Source organism: Colletotrichum aenigma, assembly GCF_013390185.1.
Source record: "Colletotrichum aenigma strain Cg56 chromosome Unknown KSG_Cg56_contig06, whole genome shotgun sequence".
In the NCBI taxonomy this organism is placed as follows: Eukaryota; Fungi; Ascomycota; class Sordariomycetes; order Glomerellales; family Glomerellaceae; genus Colletotrichum; species Colletotrichum aenigma.
The window spans coordinates 2,079,673-2,098,124 of record NW_023500912.1 but is presented as its reverse complement, the minus strand read 5'-3'; the positions used below and the strand labels follow the sequence as shown (position 1 = coordinate 2,098,124).

Below are 18,452 nucleotides of genomic sequence, written 5' to 3'. Positions count from 1 at the left end.
CCTGACCAGGCTCTCAACGTGTGCGGAGTGGCGGCGGACATGGGCCTCCCGCAGCAGTCGCTGCTGCTCATACCGACTTTACTCAGGCACTCACACCTTTGCCCGTTTTGCTCTTGCGTCACTGCATTGCTTACCTGCCAGAACCGTTTAATGGGAAAACGTAACATTGAGGCATCCGGCCGAGTTGACCGGGGTTGAGAGTGCTCCACGACGCACCTGCCGTCGTCTTCATCATCCTACGAGTTACATAAACAACGCCAACCCTCGCCGCTCGACTTCTGATCATCACAAGGCCATCGAACGCTCCAGAACAATCAACTTCTTCTTTCTTTGATCCTACCTACGAAGAACAAGCTGTGGCCAGACTCGCGGTACACAAGATGGAATCCGAGACGACATCCAGCCCGGGGTCAGCCAGTGGCATGACGGATTTCCAACCGCGTGCCGGCGCTACGAGGTCCAAGGCCACCATTCGAGCATCATTGGCCTGTGTTCCATGCAGGTCCAAGCATGTTAAGTGCGACTCAGCTTTGCCTGCTTGCCTTCGATGCCGCTTAGAGGAAAAGACGTGTTACTATGCCAAGTCCAGGAGAGGCATTCGAGATCCCAAAAAGCGAAGCCTTATCAACGATCCCATTGCACCCCCTTCAGCTCCATCGGAGACCGCGACATCATTTCCCTCTCCAGAACTGGCCAACTTTGACTTTCCCATCAACGTAGTCGACAGGCTACCGGGAGGTTGGTCGCTGAACAAGGCACAATTCCCCGACCCTAGGACGGCCTCGCCAACTTCATTCTTGTTCGACCTCTATTTCACCAACTTCCACGACACACACTCGTGGCTTCTACCCAAGCCCCAGCTCCTAAGCCATATCCGGTCTGACCCTCAGTCCTTTCACTTCCTCGCCAGCTGCATCACCTATGTGGGATCTCTCTTTTCTAGAGCCATCTCTTCGGAAGAGTTGAGGGAGAAAGCGTTCAGTCTGGCTAGCGGAGGGCTCCCAATGACTCCTTGGACGGTCCAGGGGCTTCTCGTCCTTAGCGTGGCGGCCTTTGGAGAGAACCGAGTGGATTTAAGCAACGGCTGGATGGATGCGGCGGTTCAGATGGCACTTGACCTTAGAATGCACGAGAGGGCATTTGCAAATGCCGAGCCAGATCTATTCATGGCCGAAAGCTTCCGCAGAACATATTGGGCACTCTATTTCCATGGCAACATGCGAGCGATGCGCGAGGGCTTGCCGAGTTTCACCCTCCTTGGGGTCGTGGCAACCACGGGACTGCCTTGCGAAGAATGGGAGTATCAGTCAGGAGTAAGTGAACTGTTACCTTTCTCTGGTACGCGAAGCTGACTGCGAAAAGGAAATACCACAACCCATATCTCTGGCACAGTACGACGCCAGGGATCCCATGGACGATAGAGGCTATTCCTCGTGGACTTACTTGATCGACCTCTGCCGGCTTTGTGGGGAGTTGATTCTCCCAATGTCTACGCTGCCTCGTGAATTATTAGCAAATACCATCGACCGAGCCGATTCCAGACTGGTCGGATGGCTGATCAGTTTGCCCAAGTGGAAGCAACAGTTGGTCGATTCTGGTGGCGCTGTAGATATGATTCTCTTCCATGCAATGGCCTACGCTCACAGGTATGTGACTGACCCCTATCTGCTTCTGGTCCAGGCTCTTGACGTAATGGTTTCAGTTTGAGAATAAGACTGCAGCTGCCCCTCGGAGCCTTGGATCTCGGTATCCGAGATCTCTTGAGTCTTGGTCCGCTCTTCAAGACACGCGAATCACCACCGTCTCGGAATCCAGTATCACACACTGCGCCATACCAGTGGCTCGAGTGCTCGACAGCGCTCCAAGCAGGACTTTCAACCATCGGCTTGTTCAACTTTTCGCTGCCTCCAGCCAAGTACAGTCCGGCTTGCATAATCGGACTACGAGGGGCTGCGCTGCCCCTACTCGACGCAAAGATGTATGGGGCAGTCCAGTCGCCCGCCTTGCGAGAGAAGCTTGACCTCCTGTTGGGCGTCTTGAAGGTTGCCGGAGAGATGTGGCCCATTGCGAAGAACATTGGTAACGAGGTGAATGACTTGCTGAGAGACATGGACGCCACGAGCCACCGTAACATGGTCCCGCACTTTGACCCGTGTCTAGATGCCTTCATCAACGACATGACATCTTCGGGGAATGCGGAAGAGCCTAGTATGTTCGCTTTTTCCGAACCACGGACAGCGGACGAAATGCTTCACTGGAGTACGGGCTTGACTGGAACATTTCAAGTCTGAGAGAAGGTCGGCTTGGCGACTACGAAAGAAGGGGAGATTTTCACATGTTGTGTTATATTTTCTTCGATTTATCATGTTCAATGTTTGTTTCATGAAGGAAAAAGCGGTTTTTGTCAACGTCGAGCAATCTAAGCTTTTTGTGATTGCTACAGTCTGATATTTCAAACCCGACAGGAAGAGGAGTTATGGCGTGCCTATATATACCACAGAAACAAAAACAATTAGGAGTTTGCTCTTCATAGTCATTAGAGAAATACATGCTTAACAAATCGCAACAAACGCTCTGTATCAGGGAATGCGCAACAGGGGGTAATGTCTGACAATGCGGCCGGATATCAGCCGAAGAGCAAACTGTTCTGACCTCGACGAGCTGCTTGGCGAGGGTTTGAAGGCACAGAAAAGGTAAGGTAGGTGATGCGAGATGCAGTTGAAGAGGTAGTGTGGCACATGCTTCCTCCCGCCCATGCTCAAGCAGCTAGGCCCATGCTCGAAATGCTGCTTCTGGAAGTCAGTGACGGTAGGACAGGAAATTCCATGCAATATCAGCCGAAGAAACCTTCTTTTTGTACCTATAACGTAGGTTCCCAAGTTTCCAACTACCCCAGGTACCTACGTTAGGCAAGCAAAGTAAAGCGCGCAGGTTTGCCTCACGTCGTCCTTCTTTCCCTTTTGAGGTGTGGTGATCCTGGGCTGCTTGCCGTTTCCATTTGCACAGTGCACTGTTTCTTCAGCGCCCCACTACCCCGCGATGGGCGCCCTGTGCCAACCCGGAACCTAACTGTGAGAGTGTCCCAACGCGCCAGTTAGTGAGTTGCCCCGCCACAGGCGATAACGCCTGGCGTGCCTAAATTTCCTACCGCCTCCCCGCCGCCTTTTCCATACGAGAACCTCCTTCCGATTCGAACGTCATTACGTCGACCTCTTTGGGACCAACGAAACCGGTACCGACGTCTTGGTCGCTCACCAGGAAGACCGCAACGATGAGCTTCGCTATTGAGGTGCCCGGCGATGCCAACCCTCTCAGCCTGCAGGAGCTCTGCAGAGCCCTCGAGTCTGCGACCTCGACCGACTATGCCCGTAGACAGGCCGCTGGCCAGCAGCTCACATCGTGGGAAACCGAGAAGGGTTATTTCTCCTCCTTGCAGGTAAGTAGCTTCCCCAATTAGCTTCTCTGACTTGGCACCATAAGCTAATGTTCCTTACCGCAGACCATCTTCCTGGACAAGTCCCTTCCCTTCGACATCCGCTTCCTGGCCGTGATCCAGCTCAAGAACGGCATCGACAAGTGCTGGCGTCTGCTCTCAAATATCAAAGGCGGCTTGGATCCCGAGGAAAAGAACCTCATTCGACAACGCTTGTTCCAGGGTACACTGGAAGAGGAGGAGAAGGGCCTGTCGCTGCACAACTCTTTGGTTACCGCCAAGGTCATTAGAATTGACTACCCTCAACACTGGCCGGATGCCCTGTCCAATATTATTGGTCTTGTCAGAGGCTCCAAGGATGGCAATCAACAACATTTGCACGGTTCTCTGCAGATCCTGCTCCGCGTTGTCAAGGAACTGGGCACTGCTCGTCTGCGGAGATCGCAAACGGCACTCCAATCCGTCACTCCTGAAATTGTGTACTTGCTTGGAGAAGTTTACACGGAGAAGTCGACAGTCTGGATGGGATTCCTCACAAACGGACGTGGCGACGAAGATGAGGCCGACTTGGCCATGCTCATCAGCCTAATTTCTCTCAAGATACTGCGCCGCTTGCTCGTTGTTGGCTACGAGTCACCGCATAACGACAAGACGGTTCAGCAGTTCTGGACTGTGTCACAAAACCATTTCGGCCAGTTCCTCGGTTTTGTGAGCCACGACTCTCACGTACCGGCCCCTTACCAAGATACCGTAGGAAAGCACCTCTTGCAGTTTACCAAGCTTCACATCGACATGTCCGAGTCACACCCTGCCAGCTTCGCTGTTCTTCCTAACTCTCTACCCCTTGTACACGCATACTGGGACCTGGTTGCCAAATTCGCCGAAGTCTTCGAGAAGTCGGGGGGAATTCGCCAGTCATCCGGTGATTCTGGACAATCAGAGTCAAAGTCCAAGGTGGAGGGCCCCTTGCTGGAGAGGCTCGCGCTTAGAGCCCTGCTCTTGATGAGATCATGTTTGAGGATAGCGTTCTACCCAAAGCAAACCTTCAAGTACAAGAGCACAGAGGCCAAGAAGGACGAGAACGATGCTGTGGCCCTCATCAAGCAGGAGCTTCTCAAGGACGACTTCGTGGTTCAAATGGCAAACATTATCATCACACATCTCTTTGTTTTCCGGAAAGCGGATCTGGACGCCTGGGAAGAAGAGCCAGAGGAATGGGAGCAACAAGAGCAGAGTGAAGGCAATGCGTACGAATGGGAGGTGCGCCCCTGTGCCGAGAAACTCTTCTTGGACCTTCTCGTCAACTTCAAGCAACTCATGATACCCCCCCTCCTTTCCTACTTTGAGACTGCGACAAACCCACAAGCAGATATCGCTACCAAGGAGGCAGTGTACACTGCTTTGGGCTTGGCCGCACCGAACGTTGCCAATCACTTCGACTTTGATGCCTTACTGGTTTCTACTGTTGTTCAGGATGCCCAGCAGCAAGGACCTCTTTACAAAGTCCTCCGCCGCCGAATCGCGATCATGGTCAGCCAATGGGTCACTGTCAAAATCGCTGATGGTAGCAGACCACTAATCTACGAAATGTTCCGTCATTTCCTTAATCCTTCCGATGCTACAAACGATGTCGTCGTTCGTATTACCGCCGCGCGTCAACTTCGATGGATCGTGGATGAGCTTGCTTTCAGCGCGGAAGCTTTCCTCCCTTATGCCGCCGATGTACTGAATGAGCTTCTTCAACTGCTTCAGAATGTTGACATCGACGAGACGAAGCTGGCTGTTTTGGAGTCCATGCGCATTCTGGTGACGAGACTGGAGCATCATGTTTCCCAGTTTGGAGATTTCATCATGTCTAGTCTTCCAAGCATCTGGGAGAACTCTGGAACAGAGGAGTACATGATCAAGCAAGCCATCATTGCCATCTTCGCCGCCTTAGTCATGTCAATGGGCAGTGATTCTCAGAGATATCAGCACTTGATGGTCCCTCTATTGTCAGAGGCAGCAAAGACTGGCTCTGATCTCCACACATATTTGATTGACGAAGTTCTAGATCTGTGGAACTCGGTTTTGATGCAGAGCAACCCTCCTGTCTCTGCTGACATTATGAGCATAGCAGAGCTTTCCCTGCCTCTTCTGGAGTACCAGACTGAGACCGCGGCAGTAGCCCTTTCGGTCGTTGAGTCTTATATCCTTTTGGGTACACAGGCGGTCCTCGAGGACAGGCTGCGACGGCCATTTTTGCAGGCTTTATCCGGGGTCCTCGACTCCAAGAGTCGGGAACAGGTTCGACAGGGCACGGTCTGCATCGAATATATGATTCGTGCTGCGTCTGAGCTGGGCGGAGCCAATGGCACGTCGGTCATTATCCAAGATATGCTGGAGACTGGATTCCTCAAAAAGATCTTGGAGAACCTTCACAATGCCTGGGAGGCCAACCAAACCACTGGACCGAACAAGAAGGTTAGCAAGCTGAGTACCATAACAGAGCGCGACTACTTTGCGATCCTTTCTCGACTGATTATTGCCGACCCGGCGCTTTTCGTCACGATGCTGTCATCGTTTGGGCCCGTGGAACACGTCTGGGCCTGGCTGAGCGGGGAGTGGTTTTTCCATCTCGATGGTGTTGATCATCTTGAGCGACAGAAGTTGTCCCTTCTAGCTCTGACGCGTCTCCTGGAACTTCCTCAACCCATGCAGAACTTGGCTCTGGCCAAGCTTCAGGACTACTTCACACTATGGACAGGCACCATTTCCGAACTTCAGGACGGCTTGACGGATGGGACCGACTCTCTGATTTGGTCAGAGATGGAGCCCAATGATTATGAGACGCCGAAAAGCCTGAAGGAGACGGAATGGACCCAAAAAGACCCCATTCACACGGTCAACGCCATGTACTTTGTCAAGGAGCGCCTTCAAGATGTGGTCCAGCGCTCAGGAGGCGAACAGCAATTCGAGCAGGAGTGGGCCATCAATGTGGATAAGGACGTACTGCAGAAGTTTTGGAGTTTGACCCAGGTCACGGGAAGTGCATAGAGAGGGCGGCAATATTTGTTCGCTTGTTTTCGGGTTGCGAATCGGACATATGGGAAGGGATGATTACGAATGCATGAACACAAAGAGATAGAGGGGGCGTACGCCAGCTTCCAATCAGTGGAAGCCTAAACAAGAGAATATACCACAAGTGCAAAGGTACCCAAGTTGATTTCTAAAAGTCTGTAATATCCCGCGTTGTTGCAATTGTCCGCTCGCCGCTCTACAACTTACTCTGGCCGTCCTGGGGAACCTTCACGACGACCTTGCCCCACGTGCCTCTGCTACCCAGCGCTATCAAGGCATCCGGAATACGGTCGAGTCCAACGAATTCTTCGTCTGTGAATTCTGTGCCCCGCAGCTTGCCCTCGGCGACGAGCTTCATGATTCCCTCCCAGACCTTGACCACAGTCTCCTTCTCCCTCACGGCGTATTGGCCCCAGAAGATGCCCACAAGACTGATGTTCTTCAGGAGAACCTTGTTCATAGCGACCTTTTCAATCTTGCCAGCCGCGAAACCGATGATGAGGATGCGGCCGTTCCACGCGGTACACTTTGTGCTGGCGTCGACCATGCCAACGGGGTCGTAGACAATGTCGACACCGCGCCCGCCGGGGGTGAGCTTCTTCACCTGCGCGGGCCACTCGGGATCGCGGTAGTCGACGACGTGGTCGGCGCCGAAGGACTTTGCGACGTCGAGCTTGCGCGGGGTGGAGGCCGTAGCGATGACGGTGGCGCCGAAGGCCTTTGCGACCTGGACGGCGGCCAGGCCGACGCCGCCGGCGGCGGCATGGACGAGGACGATGTCGCCGGGCTTGATGCCGGCGCGGACGACGAGAGCGCCGTAGGAGGTCGGGGCGGTGATGAAGAGGCCGGCGGCTTCCTGGAAGGACCAGCCGTCCGGGACGGGGAGGAGCTCCTTCTCGCGGGCGACGCACTTCTCGGCGAAGGCGCCTTGTGTTGCGCCGAAGACGCGGGCGCCCACGGGGAATTTGGCCTTGGCCGGGGCTTTTAGGACCGTGCCGGCGAATTCGCAGCCGGAGGTCCACGGAAATGCTGGGTTGAGTGTGAGATGGGAGGTTTATGGATGAGACGGCAGGGTGGCTTACGGGGCTGGGTTTGGTATTTGCCTTGGATCTGGAGGATGTCGAAGAAGTTTGCGGCCGTGGCGTGGACTTGGATGAGGTATTCATCGTCCTTCTTGGGGACGGGCTCCGGGAGTTCTGTTACACGGAGCTCCTTGGGAGACTGTTGATTCGAGCGTGTGAGTTTTCTCGACTATTTATGTGAGCCGTGTCTGCGTCGGTGAGCGTACCTTGACATATTCCTTGATTTGGATGCCGCGCATTGTGATGGATGTTGGCTGTCTAGATCGCCTACTAAAGGGCACAGGGAATGGAGGGAGATTAATTGAAACTTGGAATTGGCGGTATACGAAGTTGAAGTTTCACTTAAGAGATAACCGGATGAGCTGGAGATGTCTGTGGAGGAAGAATTCAAGGAAGTTCAAAGCTTTAGATGTGATTTAGTGCAATCTCTCGGAGCTTACACCCAGCTGGTTGCTACCCCAGACGGACGGTCTCAGAGACGCCGAGGGGGAGGAGAGCCGAGGCATAATCGGTGGGTCGGTGTCTGAATTCCGGGGGAGCAAGCTGGGGCTCGAGCCACACTGATGTTGCTCGCCGGCTGCCCTCCCCGCCACGTTTCCGCTGTTGTGTTGGCGTCATATCCAGCTACTGCACCTGCCGTGGCGTGCGGCGACGACGGTGATGGATTCGTGGCTAGTGTGTCACGGCATGCTGTTGATGGGATTGAGATTCGCACACGACGTGTCGGAACAGTGCTGTTATGGACAGATAAAATGAATGTCAGTTGGGTGCTGTAGTTCACGAGACGTCGGCCAAGAACCAGCTTCCCAGGTTAATTCGCTTGAGATACCTCAGTTAGATCAGAGGAAGAATAAAAAACGTGGCCACATGCTGGTGATGTTTGGCATCAGATGGCATTCTTACATGACCATCAAAATTGAATACAAAATCGATGTGGAAGGCCATGGATGACGATGGAAGCGATGACTCTGAAGCACCCTTAGGCTGCTTTTAGTTGGAGCTAGGGGTGTTCACTGCCTGCCTGTTCGACCCTGGATAAGGTACCTGAGTAGAGGTATCGTGGTAGCGAATCTGGGGCCCCTATTGCGACAAACTCAATGACCATTGACAGATGCGACTGACGAGTTGCAAGAGTTCTGTTCGGGCTGATCTGCAATGCAAAGCCTCCAACGGGTAAGCATGGAAGAGATAAAGAGAATGGTATGTTCACAGTCCCTCAGTCGAGTCTGTGTGTTGCTGCAACGCGGACAGCGGATGGACGGGAACAGCAGCAGTAGCAGACGGTCCAGATCGCGGAACCACAGCGCCATTGGCCCACCCGAATGCACCTGTCGCACTGGAACCCTGACCGAGCCAGCCCTGGCACTCCCGCCCCACCAGCGTTAGCGTGCTGCGGCAAAGAGCACCCAATTCGTGAGCTTCCCACTGGCGAACGCTGCACCGCACAGCGCCCACTGTCCACTGGACCAGTGTTGCCCCTCTTCGGCTCCAGCCCACACTGCGAGTGCAAGTGTCCAATCCACCGTCACCAACCACTGACGTCCAATCTGCGACCGCAGCTACCGACCGTCCGGCCACCTACCTTTGACTGCCTAATAACTGATCCTCTTCCTCCTACCTCTACCTCTGTCCGGCTTCACGTACCTCGTCTACCCACCTTGCTGTCTATTCTCCGAGATCCCAACAGCTCCTTCTCCGTTGGCCATCCTTCCTCTCATCTTTCTTCCACCCTTTTCTTTGCCTCTCTACCTCTCCGCGACTTGCTCACCCACGAGCAGCCACATCGTCATTGCATTCGCGATACCCCGAACTCGAAATACCTAGCATACATCCAACAACACACAAGCTTCATCTACGCAGCATCGACACTGGACAAGGCCATGGCCGACAACGCAGAGGGCACCAGTGATGCCCAGGTCACCTTCAAGGTGAAGACGGGCCAGGATAGCAACCACGTCATCACCATGCCCGAGTCGGCGACCGTGCTCGACCTCAAGACCAAGCTGGCCGGCGACGACTTTGAGAAGGTCCCCGTTGAGCGCCAGCGCCTCATCTACTCTGGCCGCGTCATGAAGAACGACGATAGCCTCGCCACCTACAAGATCAAGCCTAACAACACTATCCACATGGTCAAGAGCGCCGCCAGCAACCCGGCGCCTCAGCCGGCCGCTTCCCCCTCCGCACCCGCCGCTCCTGCTGTTCCTACCAACATGCAGGCCGGTACCGCCAATAACCTTCTCGCCGGCCTCACAGGAGCCAGATACGCCGGTCATATCAACCTGCCCAGCCGCGAGACTTTCGGAGCCGATGGAGGTGTAAGTCCTTACCTACCCAATCTTACAATCCAACACCCCGTTGCATCAGCTAATCTTATCGCTTCAGATGGGCGCCCCGCCATCCGACGACCAGCTGGCCCAGATGCTGGCCGATCCTTCGATGCTCCAGACGATGAATGCGGCCCTCGACAACCCCGACTTCATTAACTATATGATTCAGAGCAATCCTCATCTACGAAACGTTCCTAATGCCCGCGAGATCATTCAGTCACCTTTTATGCGCCAGATGATGACGAACCCGGACATGCTCCGTAACGTAATGAGAATGCAACGCAGCATGGCCGGAGGAGGTGGCAACACGGCCTTCCCAGCACCCGGCGCCACCGACACCACCCCGGCTGAAGCTGCGGCCGCTGGCCAGCAAGGAAACGCCCAGGCCAATCCATTCGCTGGCTTCCCAGGCTTCCCTGGTATGCCTCCCATGGGTGGCGGTATGGAAGGATTGGGTGATCTCAGTGCGCTGTTTGGCCCTGGTAGCCCGTTTGCGCCTCCTCAACAAGGCGCGGGAGCCGGAGCCGGAGCCGCCGGTGCTGCAGGCACCACGACGGGCGAGCAGAACACAACCGGAGCCACTGCTGGAGCTACAGCAAATGCTCAGGGTACGCAAGGCGGCAACACCACGAGCCCGCCTCCGGCCAACCCCTTTGCTGCCCTTTTCGCGCCCCCTCCCTACGCGGGTCAGGGCCAAGGTCAGGGTCAAGGCCAGGGACAGACACCGGCGAACCCCTTCGCCTCTCCGTTTGGTCAGATCAACCCCGAGATGATGCAGCAGATGATGAACATGTGGGGACTTGGTGGTGCTGGCGGCGCAGGCGCAGGTGGCTCTCCTGCTCCCCCGGACAACCGTCCTCCCGAAGAGCGCTACGCTGAGCAGCTGCGCCAGCTCAACGACATGGGCTTTTTCGACTTTGATAGAAACGTGGCAGCTCTGAGAAGGAGCGGCGGCAGTGTGCAGGGTGCGATTGAGCATCTTCTCAGCTCTTAATGACTGTGGAGGCATGTTATTCGGGGGAAAGCAGGGAGGTCGTGCCATTTGGCTAGGAGAGCGTCGCAAGAGGACACGCTTTAATGGTTGATAGGCCTTTTGAAAGGGAGAAGCACATACCCTACCTAGTTGCCTTGGGCCTTAGTACTGGCATTTTCGAGGAGACAGGAAATTGACCAGGCACGACGTTTATGACTGTTCGCTTTACGTTTCTACACGGACGGCTTGGAGTGAGGATTGCTGTAATAGTAGTTCCTCGTGTTTTCACATTGACAAATAAAATCATCATCCAGTGCGATTCACTTAACCTGATTCGTGATATTGCTATATCATTTAGTTTTGGGGTCGGCATGATGGCTGAAGTGACATTCGTGGATAAGGCAGCTCTGATGGGGCGATTAGTCCACATAGCTCAGAAAACGTGCACCTCAACGAGACTTAGTTTCCTCCATCAACTCATCGGTCATCCCGCTAATACAGCTGGGATTCTACAGAGAACAACGACGAATGTTTTTCATCTGAAAATGTAGCAAGAATGATTCAGGGCATTTTCTATGCAAGGTTTCTGCCCAAGGAGGGTAAGTGATGGATCTCCTCAGACCCAAATCATCGCCTAGAGCCTCATCAACCAACGTCCCTCACCTACATCTTGCCGCTGACCGTCTGCCACTCGACAGGCCCGCACATTGTGGCTCAGTCACCGCCGGGATGCATCACATCCGCGCCCGGCGCGACGAAGCCGCCGCTCATCGACTGGGACGTGATGCAGGAGTACATCATGCCGCGCAAGGCCTTCTTCAATCGCTACATGACGGTGCAGGACCCGGAGGGCAAGTACGCCGTCCTGGGGTTCCCGGTGCTGATCCCGCATGAGAAGTACCAGCGCAACGAGTTCATCTTCAACTTTGGCATCGTGCTGGATGTCGATGCGGACCAGGCGCCGTACGAGCCGGTGGTGCGGCGGCTCGCGGTCACGTTCAAGGAGATGGAGAAGCAGAACGAGTATCTGAGCCAGGAGGGCTCCGGGGGAGGGGAGCGCAGACCAATTGAGACGCTCTTGGAGATTGTCAAGGAGGATCTGAACAATTACGGCGAGTGCATGATTCCCGTCGGTGAGTTGCTCATATCTTCTTCTGAAGCGAGTCGTTGCTGGTCTACTGACACTGCCCCCCGCAAGACGACGCCAACACAATCAACATGAAGCTCTTCCCGCACCACGCCACCCCGCCGCAGGTAAAGGGCTGGCACGTACCGGTCGCCAAGATGAAGTTCGCCGAGATCGTCGACCCGACGTGGGACCTGACGATGCAGAAGGTGGTCGCGCACATTGACGGCGTCAACGACGTGCGGCGCATCGCCTGGGCCGCCGACGTGTCGCTGGACCTCGCCAAGCTCGCGCTGCGCCACCTGCTCTACTACGACACCGTGCTACTGCTCGACATGTTCTTCTTCGGGTCGTGCTACGCGCCGCGGCCGGGGATCCACGACTTCGTCGCGGACCGCGACGGCATCGTCGACGAGTGTGCGGCGTACGTGTGCATCCACGCCCGGCAGCGGATCAGCAACTTCATGCTGATCAAGCTGATGACGAGCTTCTGCGTGGGCAAGAGCGTGATGGAGTGGTTGCGCGGACACCAGGAGGCCGGGTTCGACGTGTTGCGGTATGTGGATGTGCGGCGGCTGGTGCAGTTTGGCGTGATCAAGGGGTGTCTTTACCGCGCGCACAAGTATGTCGTCTCGAAGCAGTACCTGGCGGCGCTGGCGACGGGGCAGGCGAGGCCCAAGGCCGGCGGGGATCCGTTGCAGAAGTATACGGACGGGAGCCACACGTTTGACCAGATCATCACGGAGAACAACCTGACGGATGCGGAGATTATGGAGAAGCTCAAAGCTCTGCCGGTGCCGAGCGGGGATTTGACGGTGTTCTATCGTTGAGGTATCTGATTTGGAATTCATGATGGGAATGGTATTTTTACATTTTATTTAGCGTGCTATACATGTCAGTATACAGGCATTGTACATGGTATCGTAACTTCTAGAGCTCCAGTCAACTCTTTCTATTTGGCCTTCATCAGCTCGTCCCGCACCTTTTGGCGCTCGCTCTTCGTAGGAAATCTGATGTCCGGATTGTTCACAACGGCAATCTCCGTCTCCTCCTCGGCCAGCCTCTCCGCTACCATGCGGTTCAGCTCCTTGCGGGACAACCTCACTCCATCCCTCTCGGCAATCTCCCGCAACTTCTGGATCGTCTTGCGTGTCTTGCCCTTGAAGGGCTCGCCGGGGTACTCCTTGCCGCTTTCATCCCACTGCAAGTCGGAGACGACCTCGATGATGCGCACGTTGTGCTTGCCCTTGCGGAGGATGAGGACGCGGCCGTCGATCAGGAACTTCGGCACGTCTTCGGGGAACCACATCTTCACGGGAGTCCAGTCCAGGTTGCCCGGCACGAGCCCGCGCATGTCCTGGCCCGGGGCCGCGGCGACGTAGGCAGCGCCCTGTTTGGCGATGCGGTGGCCCTCGCTGACGGAGGAGGCCAGGCCTGCGGCGTAGAGAATGCGGGCAATGCCCTGTCTGTAAATGAGGTCGTGCGGCAGCTGCATGTCCATCTCCGGGGCGTTGTTCAGGTTGACTTGCTTGCCCTCGGTGACCTCGCCAGTGGGGGCTTGGCCTTTGCCGTGAATGAACTTGTGCTGGTTCTGTTCGCGGACTGCAACCGAGGCGCCGTGTACGAGGAAGACGACCTCGAAGGCGAGGGTGTGCTGGGCGATGCGCTTGGAGGGGTCCTCTGCGTGTTCGGCCATGGTCTTCTGGATCGACTCGATGGGCATGAAGGTGAAGAGGCGGAGGAGCTTCTCGACCTCGGCGTCGGAGCGTCTGACAAAGTAGCCGTAGAGGTCGAAGGGGCTGGTGTTCACGCCGTCGAGCCAGACGGCGTTGCCGGCGCTCTTGCCAAACTTGGCGCCGGAGCTGTCTGTGAGGAGGGGCACTGTGAAGCCGATGGGGTCATCTGTCCAGTTGCCGGGCATCTTGAAGAGGGGGTTTTCCTCGGAGTCGCGGATCGTCTTGACGGCGTCGATGCCGGCGACGATGTTGCCGAACTGGTCGGAGCCTCCGATCTGCATCTGGACACCCATCTTTTGGTAGAGGTGCCAAAAGTCCCAGCCCTGCATCATGGGATAAATGAACTCGGCGAGAGACATACCGTCGCCGTTTTCTATCTTGTTCTTGACGCTGATTGTCCCAATTAGCAATAACCCCGCTGATTGAGAGCGGCCGTGTGTACTTACGTGTCGCGGGTCAGCATAGGCCCTATCCGCATGTAACGCCCCAGTCTCTTCATCACTTCATACAGTGAAAGACTCTGCCACCACATGTTGTTGTTCACCAAGGCCCTGTTCGCCGATTTGTCCAGCTTTATGCCATGTTTCTGGGCAAGCGCTTCCACGTTGGCCCATATCTTCTTCATCTGGTAGTGGATCTTTGTGATGTTTACTGATATTTCGCTGTTCGCCATAACCTCGCGCGTCTTCAACCGGCCCGTGGGATCGCCTATTCTACCCGTCGCACCTCCAACCAGCGATACCGCAGGATATCCTTGCAGCCACATCCACATCAGCGGCATGAAGGGCAGGAGGTGGCCGACGTGGAGTGACGGGGCGGTCGGGTCGACACCGACATAAGCGCCTATCCGTTTCGTTCGCAAGAGCTCTTTGACTTGTGGTGTACGTCTGGGTCTGGAGTTAACCATCGGCCTTGGAGGGGTTCGAGGGGGAAGAGGGCGCCAAGATGCTCACCCTGCGACGTCCTTGATGAAGCCACGCTCCTCGAAGAGGTCCCAGATATGAGGAACTTCTCCTTTCTTGATTAGTTCAGCACGATTCTCCCAGTCGAGTTCCGCATTCTTGCGCTTCTCGAGCACCTTTTGCGTGATCCATCTTTGCTGATTCTGCAACAACTGCACCGCCGGTACCCTGGCGCATCGACTGCAGATGTTCCGCCGTAATTCGGGGAGGCGGGGTCCCAATGACGACAACATCGTTCAGGCGAATTCGTCGTGTAAGCCGCTTTTGAACGCTTCACTTGTCAACACATTGAAGAGGACGAAAGAGACCGACTTGGTGGGGAGCCAATGTCGAATGTTCAACCTGCAATCGCCCCGGAATTGACTGACACATCCACATTCACCCCGGCTGGCTCTTCGTTGCGCGACGAGACCCTCTGCCAGCTCCAAAAATTTCCTTATCGGAATCGCGATAAGACATTGCCCGCATCTTTGTTCCTCCGGATCCCCGCAATTCTTCAGATGGACCCCCGAAGAGGTCCCGTCGTTGCCCGCGATCCGAATCACGTGGAGCATTTCCAGCGTTCGGGAGAAGCTGGCCAATCACAGCGCACTCGAAATAAGCTCCTCGGCAATCCCATCATCGAGAGCGTCGGGTCAAGTGCATCATCCACTCTAATTCTCTCTCCCCAATTCCAAGCCCAGCAAACCCTCGACGGAACGAGTCCACGAACGAACGTCCAACCTCCCACTCCGAATACCAATTGACGAGCCTCGGCGTAATCCGTTTCGGCGACATACACATTATGGCTTCGTTTGTGCGACCTGCTCTGCTCAGGCAGACGGCCATGGCTGCCCGGATGGCCAAGACTGGCGCATCCCGCTCTGCCTTCCTCAAGCCTACCGTCCAGAAGGAGTTCGTCAGCAACACGACAAGAGTCGCCGCCTTCCACACCACCGCCAAGAGAGATTTGCTGCCCGTCGGCCCTCGTAAGTTCCAAAACTGCATGCGCCTGGTGTACTTGAGAACTGCCTGCTAATCGTATATCCACAGAGGTTGTCCAGGGTGGAGGTACGACAAAGACCCCAAAGTCCTTGAGCCCGCCGCGAAGCGCTTCTGACCCGTGCTATCTACAGTTAACGACCCTGCCCCCGTTCCTCCCCCGAGTCCCGCCCACGGCTCCTACCACTGGAGCTTCGACCGCATCCTCGCCGCCGGCCTCGTGCCCATCACCATCACCCCCTTCGCCGCCGGCTCCCTGAACCCCACGGCCGACGCCATCCTCTGCTCCCTGATCCTCATCCACTCCCACACCGGCTTCCAGAACATCATCATCGACTACGTCCCCACCCGCACGTACCCCAAGCTCCGCAAGGGCACCATGTGGGCGCTGAACGCCGCGACCGTCCTCGTCGGTCTCGGTCTGTACGAGTTCGAGACCAGCGACGTAGGTGTCACCGAGGCTGTCGCTCGCATCTGGAAGGCTTGATTGAGGCGGGTAGCCTTGCTTGTACCTTACCAGGTGTCGGAGGACGCGTTCGAGTATGTGAGAGTTGATGTTAAAAATCATTACCTGATAGCGAAACCCCACCGATAGAATTAATGGTGGGAGAAGAGCTACGGAAGAAGAGCTACGGAAGACGGCGCATTTGGCCGGTTATTTGGAAGCTGTGAAAGGGGGCGCGGGGAGGGCATGTGTACGTGATTTGGGGGCGCCAGGGTTTAGAATTGGAATGGCCAGTGTACAATCACCAGTCTAGGCAAAAATCGAATTCTTTGTCAATGAACCTGGTGGGGGTATTGTGCTGTATGCCCGTGTTACACTGCGGGGGTTGTTGACGCAGGCCCAGGCCATGTAAGTGCTGAGGATGACATTGGCATCTTCAAGCCAAAAAAACCGGCATCCAAAGTCTGACTGGACACGATAAGCGTCTACGATGCGGGGCCAAGTCACGTCGTTCTCTTTACTTGGATGCAATGTGCCGACGTACGGTTGATCGGTTGCGCCATATTGGCGTAAAGGCGAGGTGCTTGCTAAGTATCCATGCGTATCTGAGCGTACTGTCTTGGCATTCGTTTAGAACGAGAGGCTTCACCCTCAACTTTACTTGCTCTTTGTTATATCCATACTCTTCTTGGCTCGCCCAATAGCCATGGTGATGGACTTTCTCCTGAAGACCGCCTAATTTCCCTGTGTCTGCGCGGCTATATGTTCTGTGCACTTGATCACTACTATCGAAAGCGATAGTAGCGACAGCGACGGTGAGAACGAGGACGACTATAACGATAACGACGATAACAATAGAAGCGACGGTGGTAAAGTGATTAGAGTATAGCTACAGGTAAAGTAGTCGCTGTAGCACAGGAAAAATAGTCGGTTTCTTCTACTGCACTCTCACACATCAAGAACCAAGACTTAGATAGAGCGTTACATCTTCGAACCAAAACTATCGAGGGTCAAGTATCAGTGCGACTTATCATCACAAACCGCGGCTCATCAATGGGCTAGAACCTCTCATCTCAAATGGAAGCCCGCTAGATGGCAATTGAGGTAGTGACCAGGATCGCCGTAATCTTGCAATCGCATTAGAAATGAGGGGTAATAGCCTATTGCTGCAGGTGTCGTGTGTTTGTTTTCTACATCCAGCTACCATGTGAATTGACGAGGCGAAGATTGTGAGATCAGTTTGGTTCCCGACGTGCTGCTGAGGCTCAATTTTATCGGTGGGCGCTGTTAACATCCTGAAAGTACGGGAGAACCAAGACGTCAAATCTCGAGAATATGCATCTGACCTTCAACTGCCGCCTCGGTCAATAGGTAGTTGAAGAGTTCAAGGTGTCATGATCCCATGAGGTGTAAGTTCGTGGGCCGGGCCTACTGTGCGAAGACTTCTGCTTCATTGGTAAATCACACAGTGCAGCATTAGCTGGCTATGTTCTTTTTGTGCTTCTCCTCAACCTTCTCGTCTTTTCACCATGATCTGCACTGTTTCAACCCGACCAAGTCAGTGGCTTCTTCATCTTAAACCATTACCGCTTGTGGGAAATTTCCGCTTTTATGCTTTCTCCTCTACTGAAGCTTTTCAGCCATCCATGTTGGACTGTCCGTGTTAAGAGGAAATGAACATGGTCGTAGCTTCAAGGCATCGAGTATGATGCCACCGAAAGCGGCAATCGTACTTTCCAAAGATACCGGCCTCTCTGTTCCGATGGCAGTTCTTTATCTCTGAGATGGTCGTCCTGTCGGGTAGAGTCGGGGTTGCGCCTTGTATTTGGGAAGAAGTTACGACTGAGGACAGGCCGTCGTGATCCTCTTCCGTTGATCGTCGACAAGGGCTCCACTGGGCATTTATCCCCTCAGACAGATGGCAAGTTCTCCTCTAACGCTCCATTTCCCCAGGCTGCTCAAACGGAGCCATGTGCGTTGGGGCCCTTCTCTTATTGGCATCGTGTCCTACCCGCCCGATCCTGGACGGCTTGCTTTTTGCCCTCGCTGATACGCAGCGCTGTGGTCATGCACCACAAGCACTACAACAAGCAATCGTCCACACCCGGTCCGGTCCAGAATCCAGAAGGCAGACACACATATTGTCGATTGGCAAGCTACGACAGCATGGAGATAGGCGTATGACGCACGCTGAGCCGCATCCATGTAAGCTTCCGGCACCAGCGATCTCGGGTTCCTCAAGGTCCAGCTTCCTGAACTGCCCCCGAGCCAGTCAATTGAAGGTAGAAATCTCCTGGTTACGCGATAAACGCGAATCTTCTGAGAGA

General features: G+C 55.0%; 7 protein-coding genes across 7 annotated transcripts; 5 read left to right on the top strand and 2 right to left on the bottom strand.

Moving 5' to 3' along the window:
* Positions 1-380: 380 nt before the first annotated feature.
* Positions 381-2,291, top strand: CGCA056_v009608 (uncharacterized protein; the record flags this gene model as incomplete). The annotated part of the gene is made up of 3 exons (XM_037324855.1): positions 381-1,313; positions 1,363-1,646; positions 1,703-2,291. The coding sequence occupies 3 exons, from the start codon at positions 381-383 to the stop codon at positions 2,289-2,291; spliced, it is 1,806 nt and encodes a 601-aa protein (XP_037176342.1).
* A 980-nt stretch (positions 2,292-3,271) lies between these two features.
* On the top strand, positions 3,272-6,469 carry Ipo11 (Importin-11; the record flags this gene model as incomplete). Its single annotated transcript, XM_037324854.1, has 2 exons — positions 3,272-3,436; positions 3,500-6,469. 2 exons carry the CDS (start codon positions 3,272-3,274, stop codon positions 6,467-6,469), a joined length of 3,135 nt encoding a protein of 1,044 aa, XP_037176473.1.
* Positions 6,470-6,689: 220 nt separating this feature from the next.
* On the bottom strand, positions 6,690-7,814 carry CGCA056_v009606 (Quinone oxidoreductase-like protein 2-like protein; the record flags this gene model as incomplete). The annotated part of the gene is made up of 3 exons (XM_037324853.1): positions 6,690-7,522; positions 7,576-7,714; positions 7,782-7,814. 3 exons carry the CDS (start codon positions 7,812-7,814, stop codon positions 6,690-6,692), a joined length of 1,005 nt encoding a protein of 334 aa, XP_037176472.1.
* A 1,641-nt stretch (positions 7,815-9,455) lies between these two features.
* Positions 9,456-10,896, top strand: dph1 (Deubiquitination-protection protein dph1; the record flags this gene model as incomplete). Its single annotated transcript, XM_037324852.1, has 2 exons — positions 9,456-9,890; positions 9,958-10,896. 2 exons carry the CDS (start codon positions 9,456-9,458, stop codon positions 10,894-10,896), a joined length of 1,374 nt encoding a protein of 457 aa, XP_037176475.1.
* A 535-nt stretch (positions 10,897-11,431) lies between these two features.
* On the top strand, positions 11,432-12,831 carry CGCA056_v009604 (Nitrogen permease regulator 2-like protein; the record flags this gene model as incomplete). The annotated part of the gene is made up of 3 exons (XM_037324851.1): positions 11,432-11,474; positions 11,574-12,008; positions 12,074-12,831. 3 exons carry the CDS (start codon positions 11,432-11,434, stop codon positions 12,829-12,831), a joined length of 1,236 nt encoding a protein of 411 aa, XP_037176474.1.
* A 122-nt stretch (positions 12,832-12,953) lies between these two features.
* CGCA056_v009603 (Tyrosine--tRNA ligase) lies at positions 12,954-14,932 on the bottom strand (the record flags this gene model as incomplete). The annotated part of the gene is made up of 3 exons (XM_037324850.1): positions 12,954-14,127; positions 14,184-14,624; positions 14,691-14,932. 3 exons carry the CDS (start codon positions 14,930-14,932, stop codon positions 12,954-12,956), a joined length of 1,857 nt encoding a protein of 618 aa, XP_037176476.1.
* Positions 14,933-15,483: 551 nt separating this feature from the next.
* CGCA056_v009602 (Succinate dehydrogenase [ubiquinone] cytochrome b small subunit) lies at positions 15,484-16,167 on the top strand (the record flags this gene model as incomplete). The annotated part of the gene is made up of 3 exons (XM_037324849.1): positions 15,484-15,667; positions 15,732-15,749; positions 15,815-16,167. 3 exons carry the CDS (start codon positions 15,484-15,486, stop codon positions 16,165-16,167), a joined length of 555 nt encoding a protein of 184 aa, XP_037176263.1.
* Between the last annotated feature and the right edge of the window lie 2,285 nt (positions 16,168-18,452).